Source organism: Rhamphochromis sp. 'chilingali' (genome assembly GCF_963969265.1).
Source record: "Rhamphochromis sp. 'chilingali' genome assembly, chromosome: 16".
Lineage (NCBI taxonomy): Eukaryota > Metazoa > Chordata > Actinopteri > Cichliformes > Cichlidae > Rhamphochromis > Rhamphochromis sp. 'chilingali'.
Genome location: NC_137943.1, coordinates 383,401 through 407,381, shown reverse-complemented (window position 1 = coordinate 407,381; position 23,981 = coordinate 383,401). Strand labels below are relative to the sequence as shown.

Here is a 23,981-nt window from a genome sequence, read left to right as displayed (position 1 = left end):
ATCAAAGCCTCACCTGCCAGCATTGATGAGCCCTATGTCCTGTCCAGAGCAGATATCCTCTAGGATAAACGCTTCATCGCAGGTGGACATGTTAAGGTGGGTCAGGTTAGGTTTGCATACATCCAGCCAATAGGGAGTATGCTGGCCAGTGGATAGCTGAAGAATGTCTGTTATCAGTGCTGTCACACACAGGCCAAAGATATGGACACCTGTAAAAAAAGAAAGCTTTTACAATAGAGAACACTATACGCATTCATATAATACACCAACATATAATAGTCATATTACATAACATCGTTATTCAGTGGCTCCTATTAAGTGCTTGTTTATCTGCTCCAGACATGACAAGAGAAATTCTGTCCTCGTTCACAAACTTTATTTACGTGTTGGAGAATCAAAAATGTGCACGTACATGGATCAGAAAACCGCAGTCTGCAAGCACTTATCTGTAGGGATGGGTTCCGGTATCCGGGGCACCGGTTCTGACATAAACGGTAGTAACCAGACCGAAAAGCAGCGCACATTTCGGTGCTTTATTTCGGTGCCTTTTGTTTTTTCTTGAGATGTCATACACTTTGGATTCTAGCCAATCATTTTACCTTTCCAAGGATAGTAGGCGGGCCCGCGTACGTTCGTTCTTTTGAGCAGAGCTACAGATTAAAGGCAAAGGCGAAGTGGTCAAAGTCTGGCTGTACTTCACAGTAAAAGATGCAAACTCAGCAGCCTGCAACAAGTGCTTTAAGCTGATACTGTGCAAAGGAGGTACAGTGGCTTGCAAAAGTATTCGGCCACTTGAACTTTCCCACATTTTGTCATATTACAGCCACAAACATGAATCAATGTTATTGGAATTCCAGGTGAAAGACCAACACAAAGTGGTGCACACGTGAGAAGTGGAACCAAAATCATACATGATTCCAAACATTTTTTACAAATAAATAACTGCAAAGTGGGGTGTGCGTAATTATTCAGCCCCCTGAGTCAATACTTTGTAGAACCAGCTTTTGCTGCAGTTCCAGCTGCCAGTCTTTTAGGGTCTGTCTCTACCAGCTTTGCACATCTACAGACTGAAATCTTTGCCCATTCTTCTTTGAAACAGCTCCAGCTCAGTCAGATTAGATGGGCAGCGTTTGTGAACAGCAGTTTTCAGATCTTGCCACAGACTCTTGATTGGATTTAGATCTGGACTTTGACTGGGCCATTCTAACACATGGATATGTTTTGTTTTAAACCATCCCATTGTTGCCCTGGCTTTATGTTTAGGGTCGTTGTCCTGCTGAAAGGTGAACCTCCACCCCAGTCTCAAGTCTTTTGCAGACTCCAAGAGGTTTTCTTCCAAGACTGCCCTGTATTTGGCTCCATCCATCTTCCCATCAACTCTGACCAGCTTCCCTGTCCCTGCTGAAGAGAAGCCCCCCGAGAGCATGATGCTGCCACCACCATATCTGACAGTGGGGATGGTGTGTTCAGAGTGATGTGCAGTGTTAGTTTTCCACACATAGCGTTTTGCATTTTGGTCTCATCTGACCAGAGCAGCTTCTTCCACATGTTTGCTGTGTTCCCACATGGCTTGTGGCAAACTGCAAACGGGACTTCTTATGGTTTCCTGTTAACAATGGCTTTCTTCTTGCCACTCTTCCATAAAGGCCAACTTTGTTCAGTACACGACTAATAGTTGTCCTATGGACAGATTCCCCCACCTGAGCTGTAGATGGGCCTCTTGGCTGCATTTCTGATCAGCACTCTCCTTGTTCAGCCTGCGCGTTTAGGTGGACGGCCTTGTCTTGGTAGGTTTACAGTTGTGCCATACTCCTTCCATTTCTGAATGATGGCTTGAACAGTGCTCCGTGGGATGTTCAAGGCTTGGGAAATCTTTGTGTAGCCTAAGCCTGCTTTAAATGTCTCAATAACTTTATCCCTGACCTGTCTGGTGTGTTCTTTGGACTTCATGGTGTTGTTGCTCCCAATATTCTCTTAGACAACCTCTGAGGCCGTCACAGAGCAGCTGTATTTGTACTGACATTAGATCACACACAGGTGCACTTTATTTAGTCATTAGCACTCATCAGGCAACGTCTATGTGCAACTGACTGCACTCAGACCAAAGGGGCTGAATAATTACGCACACCCACTTTGCAGTTATTTATTTGTAAAAATGTTTGGAATCATGTCTGATTTTCCTTCCACTTCTCACGTGTGCACCACTTTGTGTTGGTCTTTCATGTGGAATTCCAATAACATTGATTCATGTTTGTGGCTGTAATGTGACAAAATGTGGGAAAGTTCAAGGGGCCAAATACTTTTGCAAGTCACTGTAAAACCTCGAATCTGATGAAACACCTGGTGACGCATAGCGTTTTTTAAAAGCCGAGAAATGCACCGTATTTGATAGCTTGCTGCGAGACCTCACACCGAGCACATCTACATCGGGTGTGGTGCCTGTTATCGGACCCGGAGATAGCAACCTCTCCCAAAAACCCGAAGAGGAGAGTTCTGGCCCCTAGCCCTGCCAGTGTAGCAGAAATGATGAGGATGATGATGCAGCAGCAGCCGTTCTTCTCTGCGTGAGTAGTTTAATGTTGTTCGTGTGTAATTTACGTTGAGTAGGCTAACCACGTTATTACATTAATGCATGTAAGGTGAACTAGCAAACATCATCATAGCTACATGCTGCTGTCTTCTTGTTTGATAGAGTGATACCATATACAGTGGAACCCTGACTTACGAAATTAATTTGTTCCAGAGGGTCTTTCGTAAGTCAAAATTTTCATAAGTCGAAGCACCCAGCTCCTTACCATGCATGGAGGGTTTCACCCCGAGTCCAGCATCCTGAGGCTGTACGCTAAGCAGAAGGAAGGGGGCCGGGGATGTCCAGGATGAGATAACGAACATCCACGAATACATCAGGAAGATGGCCCCAACTGACAGTGAATACCTCAGGCACCAGAAACCCAAGAAAGAGGAGGAACCATCATGGAAGGACAGGCCCCTGCACAGTATGTACCACCGGCAGATAGAGGAGGTGGCTGATATCCATAAATCCTACCAGTGGCTGGACAAAGCTGGACTGAAAGACAGCACAGAGGCACTAATCATGGCAGCACAAGAACAAGCTCTGAGCACAAGATCCATAGAGGCTGGGGTCTATCACACCAGGCAAGACCCCAGGTGCAGGCTGTGTAAAGATGCCCCAGAGACAATCCAGCACATAACAGCAGGGTGCAAGATGCTAGCAGGCAGGGCATACATGGAACGCCATAACCAAGTGGCCGGCATAGTGTACAGGAACATCTGTGCCGAGTATAACCTGGAAGTCCCGAGGTCAAAATGGGAGATGCCCCCAAGGGTGGTGGAGAATGACCGAGCTAAGATCCTGTGGGACTTCCAGATACAGACGGACAAAATGGTGGTGGCAAACCAACCGGACATAGTGGTAGACAAACAGAAGAAGACGGCCGTAGTGATCGATGTAGCGGTTCCGAATGACAGCAATATCAGGAAGAAGGAACACGAGAAGCTGGAGAAATACCAAGGGCTCAGAGAAGAGCTCGAGAGGATGTGGAGGGTGAAGGTAACGGTGGTCCCCGTGGTAATCGGAGCACTAGGTGCGGTGACTCCCAAGCTAGGCGAGTGGCTCCAGCAGATCCCGGGAATAACATCGGAGATCTCTGTCCAGAAGAGCGCAGTCCTGGGAACAGCTAAGATACTGCGCAGGACCCTCAAGCTCCCAGGCCTCTGGTAGAGGACCCGAGCCTGAAGGATTAACCGGGGGCAAGCGGGGAATTTTTTGTGTATATTACACACAGGTGTATATAGATTAGAGAAGCATCCTTGGCCTTGGCTGTGATAACATAATGTTCTATATATATGCCCCTGAAGTTAATACATCTTTTGGCAACAACACACTGTGGAATGCATACCAACGTCAAATATCTCAATGGCTGATTTCAAGTAACCATGCAGTATAAAAATATAAACTTTTTGGTTAAGGAAGTGTATCTTGCATAAAATTAAGCTAAACAAAAAACTGTGGAGTGCTCCGCTGTGATGACTCATTATTAAGGAGCAGCTGAGAGAACCTCCTTTCTGTTCCACATAGCAAAGTTAGTGGTTCTTTTTGCAGTTGCTTTTCAATCTATTAGTGTTTCTGTTCTTGTTGGAGCAAGTAAATGATACATATAATCAGTGAATATGTCCTCCTACCTATGAAGCGTACAGCCCTGCGAATGTAGGAGTTGAAATTGCAGCCTGCAGCATTGATGTTGGCCTCAGTCTGACTGGCTGATGACTTCCTGGACAGATAGCAGTACAGGATCGCTTCTCCTATCAGAATCTATACACAAAGAAATCAAAGAGTGTTGGCAAAGCAGATTTTTTTGTGATCTGAAAGTTTCTCTGATGTGCTGAGGGCATTTATATATTATTTACTTACAAGTGAAAAATCTGGAGAATAAATGAAGAAGAACATAAAATTTGGTTAAACCTTAGCCAAACTTGAAAGTGGACTTAGACTTTAAGTGAAACTAAGTTGCACACGCAATAACACATTGCTTCTTTGATAAATGAGAACTACATATTAGTAATAACGACTCAGTAGTTTTGCTGACGCCGTCACGTTGGCTGTGTTGGTCCACAAATGCAGGACTCCAAAGGCAAAAAGTAAAACTCAAAACAGCTTTATTGCTGAGCAATCCAAAACAAACAAACACATAATCGAAAATAATCCTGACAAGACATGTTGCATCTTCAAAAACAAAAATAAAATAACTGAGCCTTACACCGGAGTATCGTTGCAACTTGTTTACTGAACCTTCTTTTCAGTACATGTACAGAACATCAGTGTCCATTTTAGTGCCTCCTACAGAACACTCTCTTCTTCCTCTTTCTTACAACATAAATGTAACACAGAACCAATACTGCCTCTCCTGGCATTACCATTGTAACGACACACTCATTCTGTTTCTTTCAGATGAATAACAGGAACATAGGATGTAGGTATCTATGAATAATAACTATTATGCATACTCATATATAACCAACTAATTTCCTGCGATACCACATCTCCTCCCCCCTTAAGTCAACAACTCCCTGGACTTACAAAATAACTGCTTATGTAAAGAATGCTTAACAAGCAATCAACACGTAATTAAGGTAACCATACAACTGTACATATGTTTCAATGTTTCTTTTTCCTTTTTCTTTTTTTTTTAATAACTAGGAAGGTACGTCCTTCCTGTGAGATCAGAGCGCATTGTTGCTCTATTCCTGGAAGATCTCACTCTACCTAACAAAGTCCTTTAAAGTCTCTCTCTCTCTGGGAATGTCACAACACTGGTGTCATTAAGGAGTCTCCGGGAGCCGGAGTCTCCGGAGCATAAGGCAACTCCGTTGCCGGAGGTTGTGGCGATGTGTCCAACTCTGATGGCAAGCAGCACTCAGGCACTGCTTCTTTGTCATGCAATGGCTCCACCTCCCTGTCTGGTGTACTGGGAACAGTGTCAGCCACTCTTGCTCTCACCTAATTGATGTGCCGCTTCACAGTTTGACCTGATCCAATGGTAACAATGTAAGACACTGGACCCGATGCTCTCACAATGACTGCGGGAATCCACTTCGGGCCATAGGAGTAGTTTCTGATGAAGACCTTGTCTCCTGGTGTGAAACTTCTCAGTCTTTTCTTGGTGTCATGATTTTCTTTCTGTTTCAATTGTTTGTGCTGCACTTTTGTTTTCACATCAGACATGAGAAAGTCCAAAACTGATCTGAGTCTCCGTGACATCATCAGAAATCGGGACAGTCTGGTTTGCAAGGTATCACCTTTGACTTTCTTCATCCCCTCCTTAAAGGTCTGGACCGCCCTCTCAGCCAGCCCATTTGAAGAAGGGTGGAAAGGTGCTGATCTCACATGGTCAATTCCATTCTGCTTCATGAATGACTCAAATTCAGCACTTGTGAAACATGTTCCATTGTCTGAAACTAACATTTTAGGTAGTCCAAACACACTGAAACTCTGGCGCAGTTTCTCTATAGTTACCTGTGATGTAGAGGATTTCACAGGGTAAATGTCCATCCACTTGGAATGAGCATCCACAATGATTAGAAACATCTCCCCGAGGAAAGGCCCTGCATAGTCCACATGGATTCTGGACCATGGGGACTCCAGCCACATCATGCGGGGAACCAGAGATTTTGAGATGATCAATTGTATCTTTTAAAGCAGAATAAGACACTGGCTCAAACTGTTGGAAGACAGTCAAGCATTCAGAGGCTGGAACTGGGTCTAAAACTGATGATGAATGAGATGGATGAGAAGCCGTTAGAGCTGAGATTTTATCAGAGAAATACTTTAAAAATTTATCACAAAGAGCAGGGGAGGTGTCCCTATAAGTGATAGTGCAAGGGTTTATCACAGAGTTAAAAGTATTAAAAAGGGCTCGGAGTTGTGGCTATTAGTCATAATAATGCTAGACAAAAAGGCAGATTTTAACAGACTTTTGATACTTAGATAAACAATTATGGAGGATGTCCAAAGAGACGTGGAGTTTGCCTTTCCTCCATTTTCTTTCAGCACGACAACCTTCATGCCTGAGGGCGCGAGTAGTATAATTTAGCCAGGGTTGTTTAATCCTCAGAGGTGCCACAGAGTTAAGAATGTCAGTGCATGTAGTATAAAAGAGGTTAGCAAGCTCATCCGCTGATAAAACCCCATTACAGTTAGCAGCAGAGAGGGGAGAGTCAAGGAAAGCATTAATGAAGTAGGCGATTGACTGGGAGTTAATCGTGCGCGTTTGCCGCACAGGACCATCACTGTTCAAATCCACATCGCTCGCTACAGTATTAAACAAAACCGGAAAGTGATCTGAAAGCCCAAAGTCCTCTATGTCCGTGATGCAAATATCCAGACCATAAGACCAAATCAAGTATATGACCTTTAGTGTGAGTTGGTTCACTTACCCACTGGGTGAGATTGAGGGTGCTAATAAGAGCGAGGAAATCCTTAGCTAGCGAACTGTCCTCACAGCAAACATGAATGTTGAAGTCACCGACAATTAGTATACAGTCATAACGTAGCACAAGGCTCCCCAGCAGATCAGCAAATTCTGGAAGAAAATCCTTGATAAGTTTCGGGGGGCGATACACCACAGCGCAGAGGATGGAGGGGACGCAGTTCACTTCCAATAACTGCACCTCAAAACTGGGGTACAGAACAGGTGGCAGCTGCCGACATCGAAGTTTGTTTTTAAAAACTGAAGCTAGCCCTCCACCTCTTCCAGTGGTCCGGGGTGAGCTAATAAAAGCATAGTCAGGTAGGAGCAGCTCCGAGAAGGGAAAAAGTTCGCCGGGGCGAAGCCAAGTTTCCGTCAGGAATAAGAAATCCAGTCCCGACGATAGAATATCATTTAAAATAAAAAACAATAAAAAAAATAAAAAAATATTCGTCAATGACCTTGTATTTAGTAAGACCATACGGAGAGTGGTCACACTGTTACTGGTAGGAAAACGCCGCAGCAGGCGAAGGTTGCCAAGATTCGCACCTCCTCTGGAGGACTGCACCCAGCACCAAGCGGGCGGAGGATCAGCTGGGAGATCCAGGTAACCATAAGGGCCAACAGGGCGAATCCAGCGATGACAGAACAGTCTGAAGTTAGCATGGTCCCGGAGGGCAGGAATAATAATAATAATAATAATGGATTGGATTTATATAGCGCTTTTCAATGCACCCAAAGCGCTTTACAATACCACTATTCATTTAGATGAATAGATGACAAGATGTTTATAGAATAGCAATCATTTGTTGCAACATAGGACTTTAAAAAGGCCTTGATACGAACACGGATGCCGCCACGTTTACCCCATCTCCGTGAACGTTTCCTTTGAGAGAAGGTAGATGGTAAGTGGCGGAGGTAATCAGGAAAGTCCTTCGAAAGCGGAGGAGGATTCTCAGGTCTCCATTTAAAATCTTGTGTCTGGTAGTCCAAAGGCCAGAGATTCAAAAGAGTTTGGCGATCATAGGTAACTCACGTGGAGCGTGAGATATGTGAAGACTTATCAAAGTGTCTGAAATGTAACATTCCAGCCTCCCCTTTAGTATGCTTGCTGGGCAACTTGGATGAGGTCACTGCAGAAATAAACACAGCCCACGTTGTCTTTACGGCCCTATGCATTACCAAGAAAATGGTCCTCATTAACTGGAAAAATAAAAATAATCTTAATTCTAACCAATATAGAAACCATCTAATAGATCACATTAGTCTTGATACAACATCTGCCATCACATTTGATCAATCCCTTTGGGCTCCTTTGATCGGCTTCATCACCTAGTGGGGGTGGGGGATCATGGTTTGGTACTGCCTTCGCTATTGTGGTTGATATGGGGGTAGGGATAAGATAAGATAAGATAAGATAAGATAGAACTTTATTAATCCCTCGGGTGGGTTCCTCTGGGAAATTCGACTTCCAAAAAGCACAGCAACGACCGAAGTTACAGTTACAGAATTGTTATATATATATATATATATATACACATACACACACACACACACACATATATAAATACAGAGACAAATATAACGGATGGCCTTAGGGCATCTGGGGAGTCCCTAGGGATGTTTCCCTAGAGGGCCTAACCTGGGGGATGTGGCCATGGCCTGGTTAGGAGCTCTGGGGGCTCTTAGATGGTGCTTTCCTTGTGGCTGCCTACAGCTGAGATGGGGGAGGGTCTGTGCTGGAGGACGTTGGTTACTGGCCTGGTAGCCTGGCTGCCCCTGGGAGGGTCCGGGACGGGCGTGGAGGCTTGGGGGTCTGGGAGTGCTCCGCCCCCCGGTCTGGGGTGCTGGCCGGGCCTTGGGAGCTTGGGTCCTGGCTGTTGTGTCGCCAGAGCAGTGGGCGGGTGGGTGCAGGGGGGCTCAGCCCCAGTGCAGGGGACTTCTGGTGCATCGGCCCTACTAGGGGGCTCTCTAACTGGTGGGGAGGTTGTTATATCTTTGCAGGTGGTCTCCTCACTACAGGAGCTCATTCTGCAGGTGGGGGGAGAGATATAGAAGAGGTGGAGAATGAACTCAACCTGTGTGTCTATTGTCTTGTGTAGTTTGGGAGATGATTGGATGATAGGGTGGGTGCAGTTTTCTCTGGGGTGGAGTCGAGTGGCCTGCCCCGGACTCTGTGGGGCTGGGCGGTGCTGCTGCTGCGGGCCCCGGTCCGGATGGGCCTGGGCCCCCTTGCCCTGGTGGGTTCCAGAGTGTGGGGGTGCCTACTGGGGTCAGCGGGGGAGCTGGCCCCAGGGAGGGGCCGCTTGCCCCTCCCTTTCTTCCCTCCCCATCCTCAGCTGCCTCCCTATTCCCGCTCTACCACACCCACTCACACACGCAGGGCTTGGGGTGCAGGTATGTCACCAGGGTGCAGGGGAGGCACTCCCCCTCTGTCCCCTTCTGGCCGCCTGTGCCTCAATTTTATTCTGCAACCTAGACATCTACATCACTCTCACATAACACATACATATAGGGCCTTGGGGATGGGCACGTTTTACAGCATCCAGAGGATGGTCGGTGTACTCCAACCCTACCCTCAATTTTAATTGCATTTAGACACTGAGGGTTTTCGGGAGGAGCCGGGCTGCTCTCTGAGAGGAAGCTAGTACCATGCTCTCCTGAGTTTTAAATGCACTTTAGAACAGCACACAGCAACACTACATATGAGCGGGCATAGGGAGGTTTGAGGTCTTCACTCACACTGGTTCTGTTAGCCGTCAGGGCTGGGGGGCTGGGAGGAGGTGCTGGCCGTCAGACTGGGGTCTGGGATGCGGGGCCTCCCTGCTACTGCAGATAAGGAGGTGGTCCGCTTGCCTCCACCCCAGAGAGAAGGGTTACATCTCCTGGGTCTAGGTGCGGCTTGCCCCTCTGAGGGCGGGGTTACCTGGACCTGGGATATAGAGTATGTTTGGGGAGTGTGACTGTCTGTGCAGTGTCTATTTGTGTCTGTCTACACATTGGGTGAGTGCCGAGTACTTGGTTGTGCATATGGGGTGGGAATGCACATTTGTGTCTGCGTGCGCCTGTTCGTCTGTGTCTATATGTCAGGTTGGGTCTTAGACTCAACCTCTCTGGGTACATCTCAGGCCCTCTAAAGTACGGAGGCCTATCTCCCCTCACCACACTCCCTGCCGGTGGCTGATGCCCTCAGACGTTGGTGCATTGGTGGTCCTTGTCGCCTGGGGCTGGGCGCTCTTGTATGTACCGGCTCACTCCTGGTGGCCGATTGGCGGGGCCGGGCGCCTGTGGCCTGGCTGGGCTCCTTCCGGGGGGTGGGATGCCCTCTGGCCTCTGGGCCTGAAGCTCGGTCCTCTCTGGCACAGCTGGCTACCGGCCGAGCCTGCGGGCACGCCACTGCAACCCCCTCTGGCCTCTGCTCCGTAGCTGCGGGGTGACCTCTCGTTTGGGGCTCTACTCAGCTCTTCCCAGGAGGGTGGCATGGTTCCCCCCCCCCTTTGGTGGTCCTCCTCGGGTCCTTGTACTCTGGGGCCTGGATCTCCTCCATACCTGCTTCATACCCTGGTGGACGGGGCTATGGCTCCCCACACTCCCTAGCAGATCGTTACATGGAGAAACCTTTGGAATACAAGCATGCTGATCCACACAGGTATGCACACAGGTGTACACACGGGTGTTCACAGACGCGGACTACACCTTTCTTGGCTGCTGCCTCAAAGCACATTGTGCGCTGTCTATCTTGCGTGCTGCACAATATTGTTTAATATTTAGTATCTACTGTTATCTACTGCTAGCTAGTTTATTGTGATGGTGCTGTTTTTATTATGTTGCTCTTTGCTGTTTGCTTTCTCTTCTGTTTTTTTTTCTCCATACAGGTGATCCAGGTGTTTTGTTTGTTTTTCTTTCTTTCTTCCCCCCCTTCTCACCGTCTCTTCTCCCCTTTGGTTTTCTCTCTCTCCCTCTCTTTCTTTCATTCTCTCTCCCTGTCCTATCCCCCAGTCATGTCTGTCCCGTTTGTAGCAACCGAAAATAAAATAAATTCATAATTATAATAAAGGTCAATCAAATGGACCAATATGGCAAGGCCATGATGATCCACTTGGTAAAATAAATCCGCTTGGCATCTTTCTGGGCCTTAAGACAACAATTCTGATGCAAAAGATCCAAACGGGAAACAAAAAAAAAAGTAACGTGCAGACATCAGGGCAGCACATAGAGAGAAGACGATAAACAACAAACAACAGCGCAGGAGACGGCTTGCCGTGAACACTGGCGCCATCTTGCCACACTGACTGACTTAACACTTGCTGAAGTGTTTTTTCTGTTGTTTTGACTCGGTGCAGCTTTCTGTTGTTACGACTGTTTTTCACTTCACTTCAGTCCAATTTCATTTCCTCAAGCCAAACTCGACCTAGCAAGCTGGGGCCGTCGCCTTCGACCACCACCGGGGGCAGATATTTTTTCTGCTGCTTGTATTTGACGCTGACTCGTGTTGCACCAATCACCTTAACAGGATCCCCTGTATAAGTTTCCAGCTTGATTTTGATGGGCTGCAGGCTGGGGGACTTGCTGTCTTTCCCTGTTTCTCTGAATGTTGCTTCGTTCATGACTGTTAGGCAACATCCAGTGTCAATTTCAAAGTTCACCTTTGTTCCATCAATTTGCATATCCACAGTGTAGGGGTCTACTCTTCTCAAGTGTACCACACTGCCACGCCCTAACTTGAACAGTTTTCTTTTGTGCCCTTGACTGCACTTGACACAGTTCAACATGAAAGAGTCATCTTCAGAGCTATCAGTTTTGTTGTTATCTGCTTTCTCACCCACATTGTGAGTACTGTAGTGTGAACTCTGCTTTTTTTCTTTCTTTACATATGTCGATCCATACTTTTTCTGGTTCAGTTTAGTCTTGCTTCTACAAGCTCTAGCTATGTGTCCCACTTTACCACAAGCATGACATTTTTCTTGTTTGTACTTACAGTCTGCTGCTGTGTGCTTGGTTTCTTTGCAACGATAACACTCTTTACTTTCTCCTTTAAAGGTACGACTCTCCTGTTGTCCTCTGGTGAGACTGAAACATTTTGCTGACGCCCCTGAGGTCTGCAGATCCTGTGCATTTTTATTTGCAGTCTCCATGGCTACTGCAATTGACAGAGCCTTGTCAAAAGTGAGATCTATTTCTGACAAGAGACATCTCTGAATTCGGTCATCCTTAATTCCGCAGACGATCCTATCTCTCAACATCTGTTGTAACGTGTTGCCATAGTTACAATCCTGCGCCAGGCGACGCAGCTCCGCTACATATTCCATGACGGTTTCATTCGGCTTGCGGGAGCAAGAGTCGAACTTATACCTTTGCACAATTTCACTGGGCTTCGGATCGAAGTGATTTTTCATCAGAAGCACCAGCTCTTGGAAGGTTTTGTCTTTGGGCTTGGCCAGGCTGAGAAGCTGTACGTCGCTGCTCCGACGACACTTATTAATATCGCTCTTTGTTTCTCTGCATCGTCGATCTCGTTAGCTGCGAAAAACTGATCGAGTATTTCCACATACTCATCCCACGTCTGATTCTTTGGATCGAACTCTACTAGCGTGCCAATTGTAGCCATTTCCGCTTCGAGGTTACTGCCTTCTATTTCCAGCCGAAAACTTTTGCATTCTTTGAAAAGCTAGCCAAACCTGTAGCCGACTCCATCACTTTTTTTCTTCTTCTCTTTTCTTTCAGTCCGGTTGCCCCAAACTCCTTCCCCCTAAACGTCCTCGTCGCCAAAAGGATGTTGCAAAACAAAAATAAAATAACTGAGCCTTACACCGGAGAATCGTTGCAACTTGTTTACTGAACCTTCTTTTCAGTACATGTACAGAACATCAGTGTCCATTTTACTGCGTCCCACAGGGCACTCTCTTCTTCCACTTTCTTACAACATAAATGTAACACAGAACCAATACTGCCTCTCCTGGCATTACCATTGTAACGACACACTCATTCTGTTTCTTTCAGATGAATAACAGGAACTTAGGATGCAGGTATCTATGAATAATAACTATTATGCATACTCATATATTTATATAACCAACTAATTTCCTGCGATACCACAAAACAGAAACTAGGAAGCCTGACCTCAAATGAGGCAACATGGATCCCGCGTGGATCACAGCGGGGATCGCAACAGGGATCCCGCGTGGATCGCAACGGGGATCGCAACAGGGATCCCGCGTGGATCGCAGCGGGGATCGCAACAGGGATCCCGCGTGGATCGCAACGGGGATCGCAACATGGATCCCGTGTCGATCGCAACGGGGATCCCGCGTGGATCGCAACGGGGATCGCAACTGGGATCCCGCGGGGATCGCAACTGGGATCCCGCGTGGATCGCAACAGGGATCCCGCGTGGATCGCAACGGGGATCGCAACATGGATCCCGTGTCGATTGCAACGGGGATCCCGTGTCGATCGCAACGGGGATCCCGCGTGGATCGCAACGGGGATCGCAACGGGGATCCCGCGTGGATCGCAACAGGGATCGCAACGTGGATCCCGTGTCGATCGCAACGGGGATCCCACGTGGATCGCAACGGGGATCACGCAGGAATCACATGCACATGGGAAGAGGGACACAGCGTGGAGTGAGAACCCAACAAAGGGAACCCTGAGACAACATAAACACACAGAGGATAACAAGAGAACAGCTCACAGTTGACACTAACAATGGACTAATGAGAAAAAGGAAGCAAAAAAAAAAAAAAGAACACAATGCAAACAGGATAAGAGACTATCAAAGTAAAACAGGAAATGACAAAAACTGAGACCTCGACTGAGAAGTGAACTTAACACGGAGAAACGAAAACAGGAAGACTGGATTACAACTGGAGACGCTGATGACAAGACACAGAGACAAGACTAGGAACAAATTGGAAAGGGAACTGCACAAAAGGGAACTAATGTAACAAAACAAGAACCAAAGATTTAGAAATTACAAACTCTGATTCACTAGAGAAATACAAAACACAAGATTAACAAATACAAAAAAAAGAAAAAAGAATGGAAAGCTCTTCAATCCAAAAGAACAAATCACAAATCCATAACAGCCTTTAACTTCTTTTACTTGACATTTTGAACTTTTATTTTCAAGCTTTTAAAGCTTGAAGCTTTTAAAGAACCGAGAACGAATTCTCTATAAAAACTGGTTCGAAGTAGGGCTGCCATGATTAGCCGACTAGTCACGATTACGTCGACTATCAAAATCAATAGCGTCGACTAATTTAATAGTCGACGCGTCATTTGAAGCTTTGTAAGATCTGAAAGACGCAGGAATAAGTAGTAGAATTTAAGAGTGTAGTAACGGACTGAAACGGCTGCATCCTCCTGAGGCCGCATTTGTAGGCCGATTACATTACAGCGACGCGACGAAGCCTGTCCAAATTCGAAGAATCCTCGAAATGCGGTTGACAAATGCGTCCTCCTTCTCCCCAGATTTGAAGGATGGGTGTATCCTTCGTGGCCCACCATATCCCAGAATTCTTAGCACGACCCAGCCATTTCCAGTTTCCAACAATGGCGGAAGCTACTTAGTTTTAATATTACTCTTATTACTCTTTCCGGGTCACAAAATAAACTTTTAACATATTTTCAGGCGAGAATGTAGCTGTGTAAACCTCAAATATCTGTTCGGTTTTTCAAGACATCACATATTTGTAAAAGTGCTCAGACGTTTTCAGAGAGGTCTGTTACCCACCAACTCGATAGCTGACCGGGAGCTCGAGGGGCACTAGAGCCGGGGAGAACAGCGAACTCCTGGCACATCGTTTTCAAACCCTCGCTACTCAGGTTAAACATGATATAGAAGTCATTTAGATAACTTATTGTTTGGCTTTTTTGCTGCATTTCGTTGACTTGTACTTGTGACATGTGCAATGACAATAAAGTTGAATTCTATTCTATTCTATTTTTTCAGTGTTTTATTTGCTATAGTTTTCACAAACGTCAGAAAACTGATTAAACAGATGGTCGAGAATTTACTCCAGTGTCCTGTTATTTTGCTTAGGCTGCTGCCCCCGCGACCCAGCCTCGGATAAAGCGGATGAAGATGGATGGATGGATGGATGGTCCTGTTATATTTTAGATAGCAAGGAGCAGACGGCTGAGTTTATTAAACTCCACCGAGACAATCTGCAAATTTCATTAAATTGCCATAACGGCAATGCTCAGTGGCTAGTGGATCTGAGGGCAGACCACAGCGACCTCCCTGAACAGGGTCCAGTAACCATCACAGTGGCAGATATCCAAGAAAGGGTCTCCAGTATGAAGAGTTGGACAGCACCAGGGCCCGACATGGTTCACGCCTACTGGCTGAAGAAGCTGACTGCACTCCACGAGCGTCTGGCAGCACAAATGAACCAGCTGCTAGTTAACGAGAGACACCCGGAATGGCTAACCGAAGGTCGGACGGTCCTGATCCCCAAGGACCCCAAGAAGGGACCGGTCCCCTCCAACTACCGACCAATAACCTGCCTCAGTACTACATGGAAGCTCCTGTCAGGCATCATATCGGCTAAGATGAACAGGCACATGGGTCAATACATGAGCGGGACACAGAAAGGGATTGGCAAGAATACCAGAGGCGCAAAACACCAGCTACTGGTAGACAGAACAGTCAGCCGAGACTGCAAGACCAGACTGACCAACCTGTGCACTGCCTGGATTGATTACAAGAAGGCCTATGACTCAATGCCCCACAGCTGGATACTGGAATGCCTAGAATTGTACAAGATCAATGGGACCCTAAGAGCCTTCATCAGGAACTCAATGGGGATGTGGCGTACAACACTAGAGGCCAACTCCAAGCCCATAGCACAAGTCACCATCAAGTGCGGGATCTACCAAGGAGATGCTCTGTCCCCACTGCTGTTCTGCATAGGCCTGAACCCCCTCAGTGAGATCATGAACAAGACTGGCTACGGATACCGACTACGGAACGGAGCAGTTGTCAGCCACCTCCTGTACATGGATGACATCAAGCTGTATGCCAAGAGTGAACGAGACATCGATTCACTGATCCACACTACCAGGCTATACAGCAATGACATTGGAATGTCATTCGGACTGGAGAAGTGTAGTCGGATGGTAACAAAGAGAGGGAAGGTAGTCAGAACTGAGGGGATTGAACTACCAGAAGGCAACATTGCAGACATAGAGGACAGTTACAAGTACTTGGGGATCCCGCAGGCGAATGGGAACCATGAAGAGGCCGCTAGAAAAGCTGCAACCACCAAGTACCTGCAGAGGGTCAGGCAAGTCCTGAGGAGTCAGCTGAATGGTAAGAACAAGATCCGGGCCATCAACACGTACGCCCTGCCCGTGATCAGGTACCCTGCTGGGGTAATAGGCTGGCCAAAGGAGGAGATAGAAGCCACTGACATAAAGACAAGAAAGCTCCTTACCATGCATGGAGGGTTTCACCCCAAGTCCAGCACCCTGAGGCTGTACGCTAAGCGGAAGGAAGGGGGCCGGGGACTGGTGAGTGTCAGCACCACAGTCCAGGATGAGACAACGAACATCCAAGAATACATTGGGAAGATGGCCCCAACTGACCGAGTGCTCAGTGAATACCTCAGGCAGCAGAAACCCAAGAAAGAGGAGGGAGACGAGGAACCATCATGGAAGGACAGGCCCCTGCACGGTATGTACCACCGGCAGATAGAGGAGGTGGCTGATATCCAGAAATCCTACCAGTGGCTGGACAAAGCTGGACTGAAAGACAGCACAGAGGCACTAATCATGGCAGCACAAGAACAAGCTCTGAGTACAAGATCCATAGAGGCTGGGGTCTATCACACCAGGCAAGACCCCAGGTGCAGGCTGTGTAAAGATGCCCCAGAGACAATCCAGCACATAACAGCAGGGTGCAAGATGCTAGCAGGCAAGGCATACATGGAACGCCATAACCAAGTGGCCGGCATAGTGTACAGGAACATCTGTGCCGAGTATAACCTGGAAGTCCCGAGGTCAAAATGGGAGACGCCCCCAAGGGTGGTGGAGAATGACCGAGCTAAGATCCTGTGGGACTTCCAGATACAGACGGACAAAATGGTGGTGGCTAACCAACCGGACATAGTGGTAGACAAACAGAAGAAGACGGCCGTAGTGATCGATGTAGCGGTTCCCAATGACAGCAATATCAGGAAGAAGGAACACGAGAAGCTGGAGAAATACCAAGGGCTCAGAGAAGAGCTCGAGAGGATGTGGAGGGTGAAGGTAACGGTGGTCCCCGTGGTAATCGGAGCACTAGGTGCGGTGACTCCCAAGCTAGGCGAGTGGCTCCAGCAGATCCCGGGAACAACATCGGAGATCTCTGTCCAGAAGAGCACAGTCCTGGGAACAGCTAAGATACTGCGCAGGACCCTCAAGCTCCCAGGCCTCTGGTAGAGGACCCGAGCTTGAAGGATAAACCGCCCGCAGGGGCGTGCTGGGTGTTTTTTTTTTTTTTAATATATAAACGCGATTTCAATATGTCACATATTGACAGTGGCTCACCGATGCCAATAACATAATTGCCCAGCTGCATTTCAGAAAGAATGCAAAAGCATTGACATATATTTTTCCTTCCTACGATAGGCTGACGGGCAGGGCAGAGATAGATTTTGGTAGCCCGACTGGAAAAATCGCTAGCCCCGGGACGTCGGGCTAGCGATTTTGCAAGCCCTGTATCTGATTGAGGAATCACTCATCTTTGGAAAAGAGAGTTTATTACAGAGAAATGTCTCTTTCCAAAATAAAAGCTATACTATACGCTTCTTCTGGGCTATATTCTCAGCAGCATATTAAACATATCAGGTCCCCATAAGGAGACTCATGTGCTAACGGCTGTCTAAATGACTCGGGTAAAGTTTGTAGCATGCTGCTTGTTGTTTTTGTCTGCTTCCACTTGTCTTTGCACTAGGATGATGCCGGAGTAAATGTGCAGTCATATTCGTTGTGTTCCCACTAGTGCTGTCAGCGTTAATTTGAAATGACGTTAACGCCACAACACAGGAAATCTCCGTTAACAAGCTACTGCGGATCGCCCCGTGCGTGGGGCTGGACGGCCAACAAGCTAACAAGCTAACTGCGCTAACACACTAGTTCCCACCCATGTAATTGAGCATTGCGTGGCACATCCAACATACTGTTTTACTTTAGTCCATGACGCGCTTACCTTCAGGGTCATACGTCACATGAAAACCAAAATAGTTCCAAAGGCCAGATCTGAATGAGGGTGGGGGAGGTTCAATTTGTCATATTGCAACGAGCTTAACTTCTCTCTCAGTAGCTTACGCTGCGCTCAGTGGATCTGCGCTCGACAGTGCAGCCTAGGCGGAGTAGTCGAACGCAGATCCACTGAGCGCTCAACACAGACAGCATCGTCAGAAGAAAAGTTGATAAAATAAATTACAAATTTTGTATTGTTCGATACATATGCGTACCGAACCGAAAGCACTGTATCGAACGGTTCAATATCGATACGAGTATCGTTGCACCCCTAATATATATATATATATAAAACTAAACACCCAGCACGCCCCTGCGGGCGGTTTATCCTTCAAGCTCGGGTCCTCTACCAGAGGCCTGGGAGCTTGAGGGTCCTGCAGTATCTTAGCTGTTCCCAGGACTGTGCTCTTCTGGACAGAGATCTCCGATGTTGTTCCCGGGATCTGCTGGAGCCACTCGCCTAGCTTGGGAGTCACCGCACCTAGTGCTCCGATTACCACGGGGACCACCGTTACCTTCACCCTCCACATCCTCTCGAGCTCTTCTCTGAGCCCTTGGTATTTCTCCAGCTTCTCGTGTTCCTTCTTCCTGATATTGCTGTCATTCGGAACCGCTACATCGATCACTACGGCCGTCTTCTTCTGTTTGTCTACCACTATGTCCGGTTGGTTAGCCACCACCATTTTGTCCGTCTGTATCTGGAAGTCCCACAGGATCTTAGCTCGGTCATTCTCCACCACCCTTGGGGGCATCTCCCATTTTGACCTCGGGACTTCCAGGTTATACTCGGCACAGATGTTCCTGTACACTATGCCGGCCACTTGGTTATGGCGTTCCATGTATGCCTTGCCTGCTAGCATCTTGCACCCTGCTGTTATGTGCTGGATTGTCTCTGGGGCATCTTTACACAGCCTGCACCTGGGGTCTTGCCTGGTGTGATAGACCCCAGCCTCTATAGATCTTGTGCTCAGAGCTTGTTCTTGTGCTGCCATGATTAGTGCCTCTGTGCTGTCTTTCAGTCCAGCTTTGTCCAGCCACTGGTAGGATTTCTGGATATCAGCCACCTCCTCTATCTGCCGGTGGTACATACCGTGCAGGGCCTGTCCTTTCATGATGGTTCCTCGTCTCCCTCCTCTTTCTTGGGTTTCTGCTGCCTGAGGTATTCACTGAGCACTCGGTCAGTTGGGGCCATCTTCCCAATGTATTCTTGGATGTTCGTTGTCTCATCCTGGACTGTGGTGCTGACACTCACCAGTCCCCGGCCCCCTTCCTTCCGCTTAGCGTACAGCCTCAGGGTGCTGGACTTGGGGTGAAACCCTCCATGCATGGTAAGGAGCTTTCTTGTCTTTATGTCAGTGGCTTCTATCTCCTCCTTTGGCCAGCCTATTACCCCAGCAGGGTACCTGATCACGGGCAGGGCGTACGTGTTGATGGCCCGGATCTTGTTCTTACCATTCAGCTGACTCCTCAGGACTTGCCTGACCCTCTGCAGGTACTTGGTGGTTGCAGCCTTTCTAGCAGCCTCTTCATGGTTCCCATTCGCCTGCGGGATCCCCAAGTACTTGTAACTGTCCTCTATGTCTGCAATGTTGCCTTCTGGTAGTTCAATCCCCTCAGTTCTGACTACCTTCCCTCTCTTTGTTACCATCCGACTACACTTCTCCAGTCCGAACGACATTCCAGTGTCATTGCTGTATAGCCTGGTAGTGTGGATCAGTGAATCGATGTCTCGTTCACTCTTGGCATACAGCTTGATGTCATCCATGTACAGGAGGTGGCTGACAACTGCTCCGTTCCGTAGTTGGTATCCGTAGCCAGTCTTGTTAATGATCTCACTGAGGGGGTTCAGGCCTATGCAGAACAGCAGTGGGGACAGAGCATCTCCTTGGTAGATCCCGCACTTGATGGTGACTTGTGCTATGGGCTTGGAGTTGGCCTCTAGTGTTGTACGCCACATCCCCATTGAGTTCCTGATGAAGGCTCTTAGGGTCCCATTGATCTTGTACAATTCTAGGCATTCCAGTATCCAGCTGTGGGGCATTGAGTCATAGGCCTTCTTGTAATCAATCCAGGCAGTGCACAGGTTGGTCAGTCTGGTCTTGCAGTCTCGGCTGACTGTTCTGTCTACCAGTAGCTGGTGTTTTGCGCCTCTGGTATTCTTGCCAATCCCTTTCTGTGTCCCGCTCATGTATTGACCCATGTGCCTGTTCATCTTAGCCGATATGATGCCTGACAGGAGCTTCCATGTAGTACTGAGGCAGGTTATTGGTCGGTAGTTGGAAAGGACCGGTCCCTTCTTGGGGTCCTTGGGGATCAGGACCGTCCGGCCTTCAGTTAGCCATTCCGGGTGTCTCTCGTTAACTAGCAGCTGGTTCATTTGTGCTGCCAGACGCTCGTGGAGTGCAGTCAGCTTCTTCAGCCAGTAGGTGTGAACCATGTCGGGCCCTGGTGCTGTCCAACTCTTCATACTGGAGACCCTTTCTTGGATATCTGCCACTGTGATGGTTACTGGACCCTGTTCAGGGAGGTCGCTGTGGTCTGCCCTCAGATCCTCTAGCCACTGAGCATTGCCGTTATGGGTTGCATCCTTCTCCCATATGCTCTTCCAGTATTGCTCCGTCTCCAGCCTTGGTGGTGCTGTTCTCTTATTGTTCCCTTGCCACTGAGAGTACACCTTTGCTGGTTCTGTGGAGAACAGCTGGTTTATTCTCCTGCCTTCTATCTCTCTGGTGTACCTCCTCAAGCGGCTGGCCAAGGCTGTGAGTCTTTGCTTGGCAGTTTCCAAGGCCTCAGGTATGGACAGCTTGCTGTATTTCTTAGGCACCTTATTTGTTGCACCTTTCTGCAACTCCGTTAGTTGGCTAACCTCCCTCCGTGCTACTTTGATCTTGCCCTCTAGCCTCCTTCTCCATGGAGGGTACTGCCCCTTGTCGCTGTTCAACTTGTAGCCAAGCATCTCACTGTACGGCTATCATTTGTTAACATGACGCTTGTTCTTATACATGTAATACATTTATTACCAACCTGAAAGCTTATCCGCTGGTCATTCGACATGACGAATGACTTCTGAAATCTTAATCTAGCTCATGATGCTGTAGATTTCCGTTTCGGTCCACTAGTAAAACCTAGTTCTATTAATCTGCACTCATTACTCTTGAACCGGAAGTAAGTCCCCAAAAACTGAATTTTGGAACCGAAACTGAATGGTGAGAAGTGAATCTGAAATTATTTGAGAGCTAAATTTTTAAAGGATAATATACAGTTTCAAAGCAAATGAATTCATTACCAAAATATAAAATTCAATTTCAATTTAGTGATGATCATTTTCAAACCAATAAACTGAACTTCAAATTAGGCTAATTCATATTCAGTTTCTAAAAGCATTTATTCAAGTTACAATTCAGATTCAATCCGAGCAATTCAAATGTAACTTATTCAAATTCAGTTTCTTTATTTTAAAGTGGATGGTAAAGCGGATGCTGCATCCAGGAGCGAAACAACCGCATTATACTGCTAACTTAACTTCTGCTCCTTGCAAGCATATGTGTGGACAGCATGCTAACACTAAGCTAGCAAGAAGTCAGCATGACTATAAAGACTGTAGCCTATAGGTTTATAATGATACCATATATAATGATAAATGGTAAGTATGAGACAATGGATTTCATGTCATTTTATGGAGAAATGTAAGAGTAATGTAATGAGTAGTATAACAAATTACTTTCTCCTGGGAGTAGTTTAGCAATGCACTGCATTGATTTTAATAAAAGTGTTCTGTGTGTGTGTAATACATTACTTTTTATGAGTGATGACCCCAACAGTGGTTACAACAAAGAGGGGAAAAACTTCCAACACGCACAAACATTTAACCACACGGCATGATATTAATTTGTACAAATGTATTAATGTTATTATGACACAAATGACATGCTGCTTAGCCTGTGAGAGCCATATAAGAACTCATAAGACATATAGATAATTTTCATGTTACCTATAAAAAAGACCAACATTAAGTTCAATGAGGAGAGATGATTAGAAAGAATGAACGTGATTTATTGATGAAAAGAATATAGATAGCGGATAGACTCTGGTGGCCCGTCTCAGCGGAGTGGGTGAAAGGGATTAGAGCAGGACGGAGATGCTGGTGGTGGAGATGAAGGTGGCTTGAATGGAGCCTGAGTGATGAGAGGTAGAGATGGGGAGGAGGTGGGTTGCACAAAGCCGTCTGCAAGGAGAATGATAGATGCCAATGAGATTTAAAGTATACAGCATGAATGCTGATTGGCCTGGAGAAGGTCAGGAGAATGTGATTGGACTAGACCAGTGATGATGAGTGATGATGGGAGTGCTTAGATTTAGCTGGCAGCACCTGGATGTGGACAGATGTGAGGCCATACATCTTCTTTATTGAACTTGTGCATAAGCTTCATTTGTATTAAAAAAGTCAGTTCAAAATAATTCATGTCAACAGAGAAATGGCTGGATTATTTCTGTTAGTACAACATAGAAACAGTGTAGAGCTTTCACTGCTCTCAGGTTGGTCAGACTCCCACAGCATTGGGAACAGATCTACAAAATGAGTAGGAGTGCAGATCTGCTGTGGGAAGATTGCTTTCCCAGTCAAACACAATTTACTACATTTGTCTCCATAAAGAAAAGAAGGAGACTTAACAGCTCTATTAGTCAGACAAGGAATACATTTACCTAGTTTAGTTATGTTTTATTTGTGGAAACTACAACCCTCTTTTCAAAGATGTGTAGACACTATATTAAACGTAAATAAAAAGACAACATAATAACCTACAATTTGCTGAAAGCGTATACTGGGGACGATCCACCCAAAGTGGCCAGGGAATGATATAGATGAAAACAAAAGAGGGAGCATAAGGAACAAAAAGAGATGAAGAGAGGGTAAACAGCAGGCCTAACGCTTGCCACTGGTACAACTGTTGATGGTGCAGAAGCAGCAGCCCCGACAGCAAACGTGGGGAAATTTGAAAAACATTTCACCCCTAAACTTTGTTCTACGAGTTGCATGAGCCCACAGCGACGGTAGAGGAAGTGCCCGGCTTCATTAAGGGATTTGACTGGGCGGAGTCGGTAATGAAAATGAATGAACAGGCTGCGGTCAGTGCGTGAAAGTCCAGTGCACAGTGATCAGCCAAAAAGTGTGTCGGCCCACCGGGCAAATGCCTGATATGCCCATTCCAGCCCTGCAGTATTAGTGTCAAGTTTGAAAGTCTAGTATTATGACTAGCCTAATTCCCACCTACACCTGTAATCACAGTCCCTGAAAGCAAGTGGTGTTTTAGACACTATGTTACTGTGCTAGCCAATGTGAAAGCTGCACATGTGGAGATGTACTTACAGTGACAGTAGGTGCAGCGAAGGCCAGGCTGAAGAGCAAAGGCAATGGACAGACTTCCTGTCTTGGGAGGATGTATGGCAGAGATAGACTGCGATCATTACAACTGTACCCAGAATGCACCGGCTGGAAAATATCCGTCAGCTCCAGGAAGTAAAGACTGACAATAGAGGAGGCCAGAATAGGGAGCTGCAGAACAGAACACAGACCGATGCAAAACAAATGAACACAGTGTGTGGAGATGAAGTTAGGAGAAATACATCAATACAAAAAAATCACACACTTGTTTAAAAACAATAAACTGCATGGATATAAGAAATTGACCTGTCTCATTGTGTCTGTTGAAGACTTGTCCTCATTTTTATAGATTCAGGCCAGAGTAA

General features: G+C 46.8%; 1 protein-coding gene across 1 annotated transcript in view; it reads right to left on the bottom strand.

The window, feature by feature from the left end:
• The window catches only part of LOC308412415 (phospholipid phosphatase-related protein type 4-like), a 74,959-nt gene that overhangs the window by 34,328 nt on the left and 16,650 nt on the right, over positions 1 to 23,981 (bottom strand). The window contains exons 2-4 of the mRNA XM_080906749.1: positions 23,602 to 23,787; positions 4,204 to 4,333; positions 14 to 209 (exon numbers count right to left, since the gene is read on the bottom strand). Of these exons, the coding sequence (XP_080762875.1) occupies positions 14 to 209; positions 4,204 to 4,333; positions 23,602 to 23,787 (512 nt within the window). The remainder of the gene's footprint in view (positions 1 to 13; positions 210 to 4,203; positions 4,334 to 23,601; positions 23,788 to 23,981) is intronic.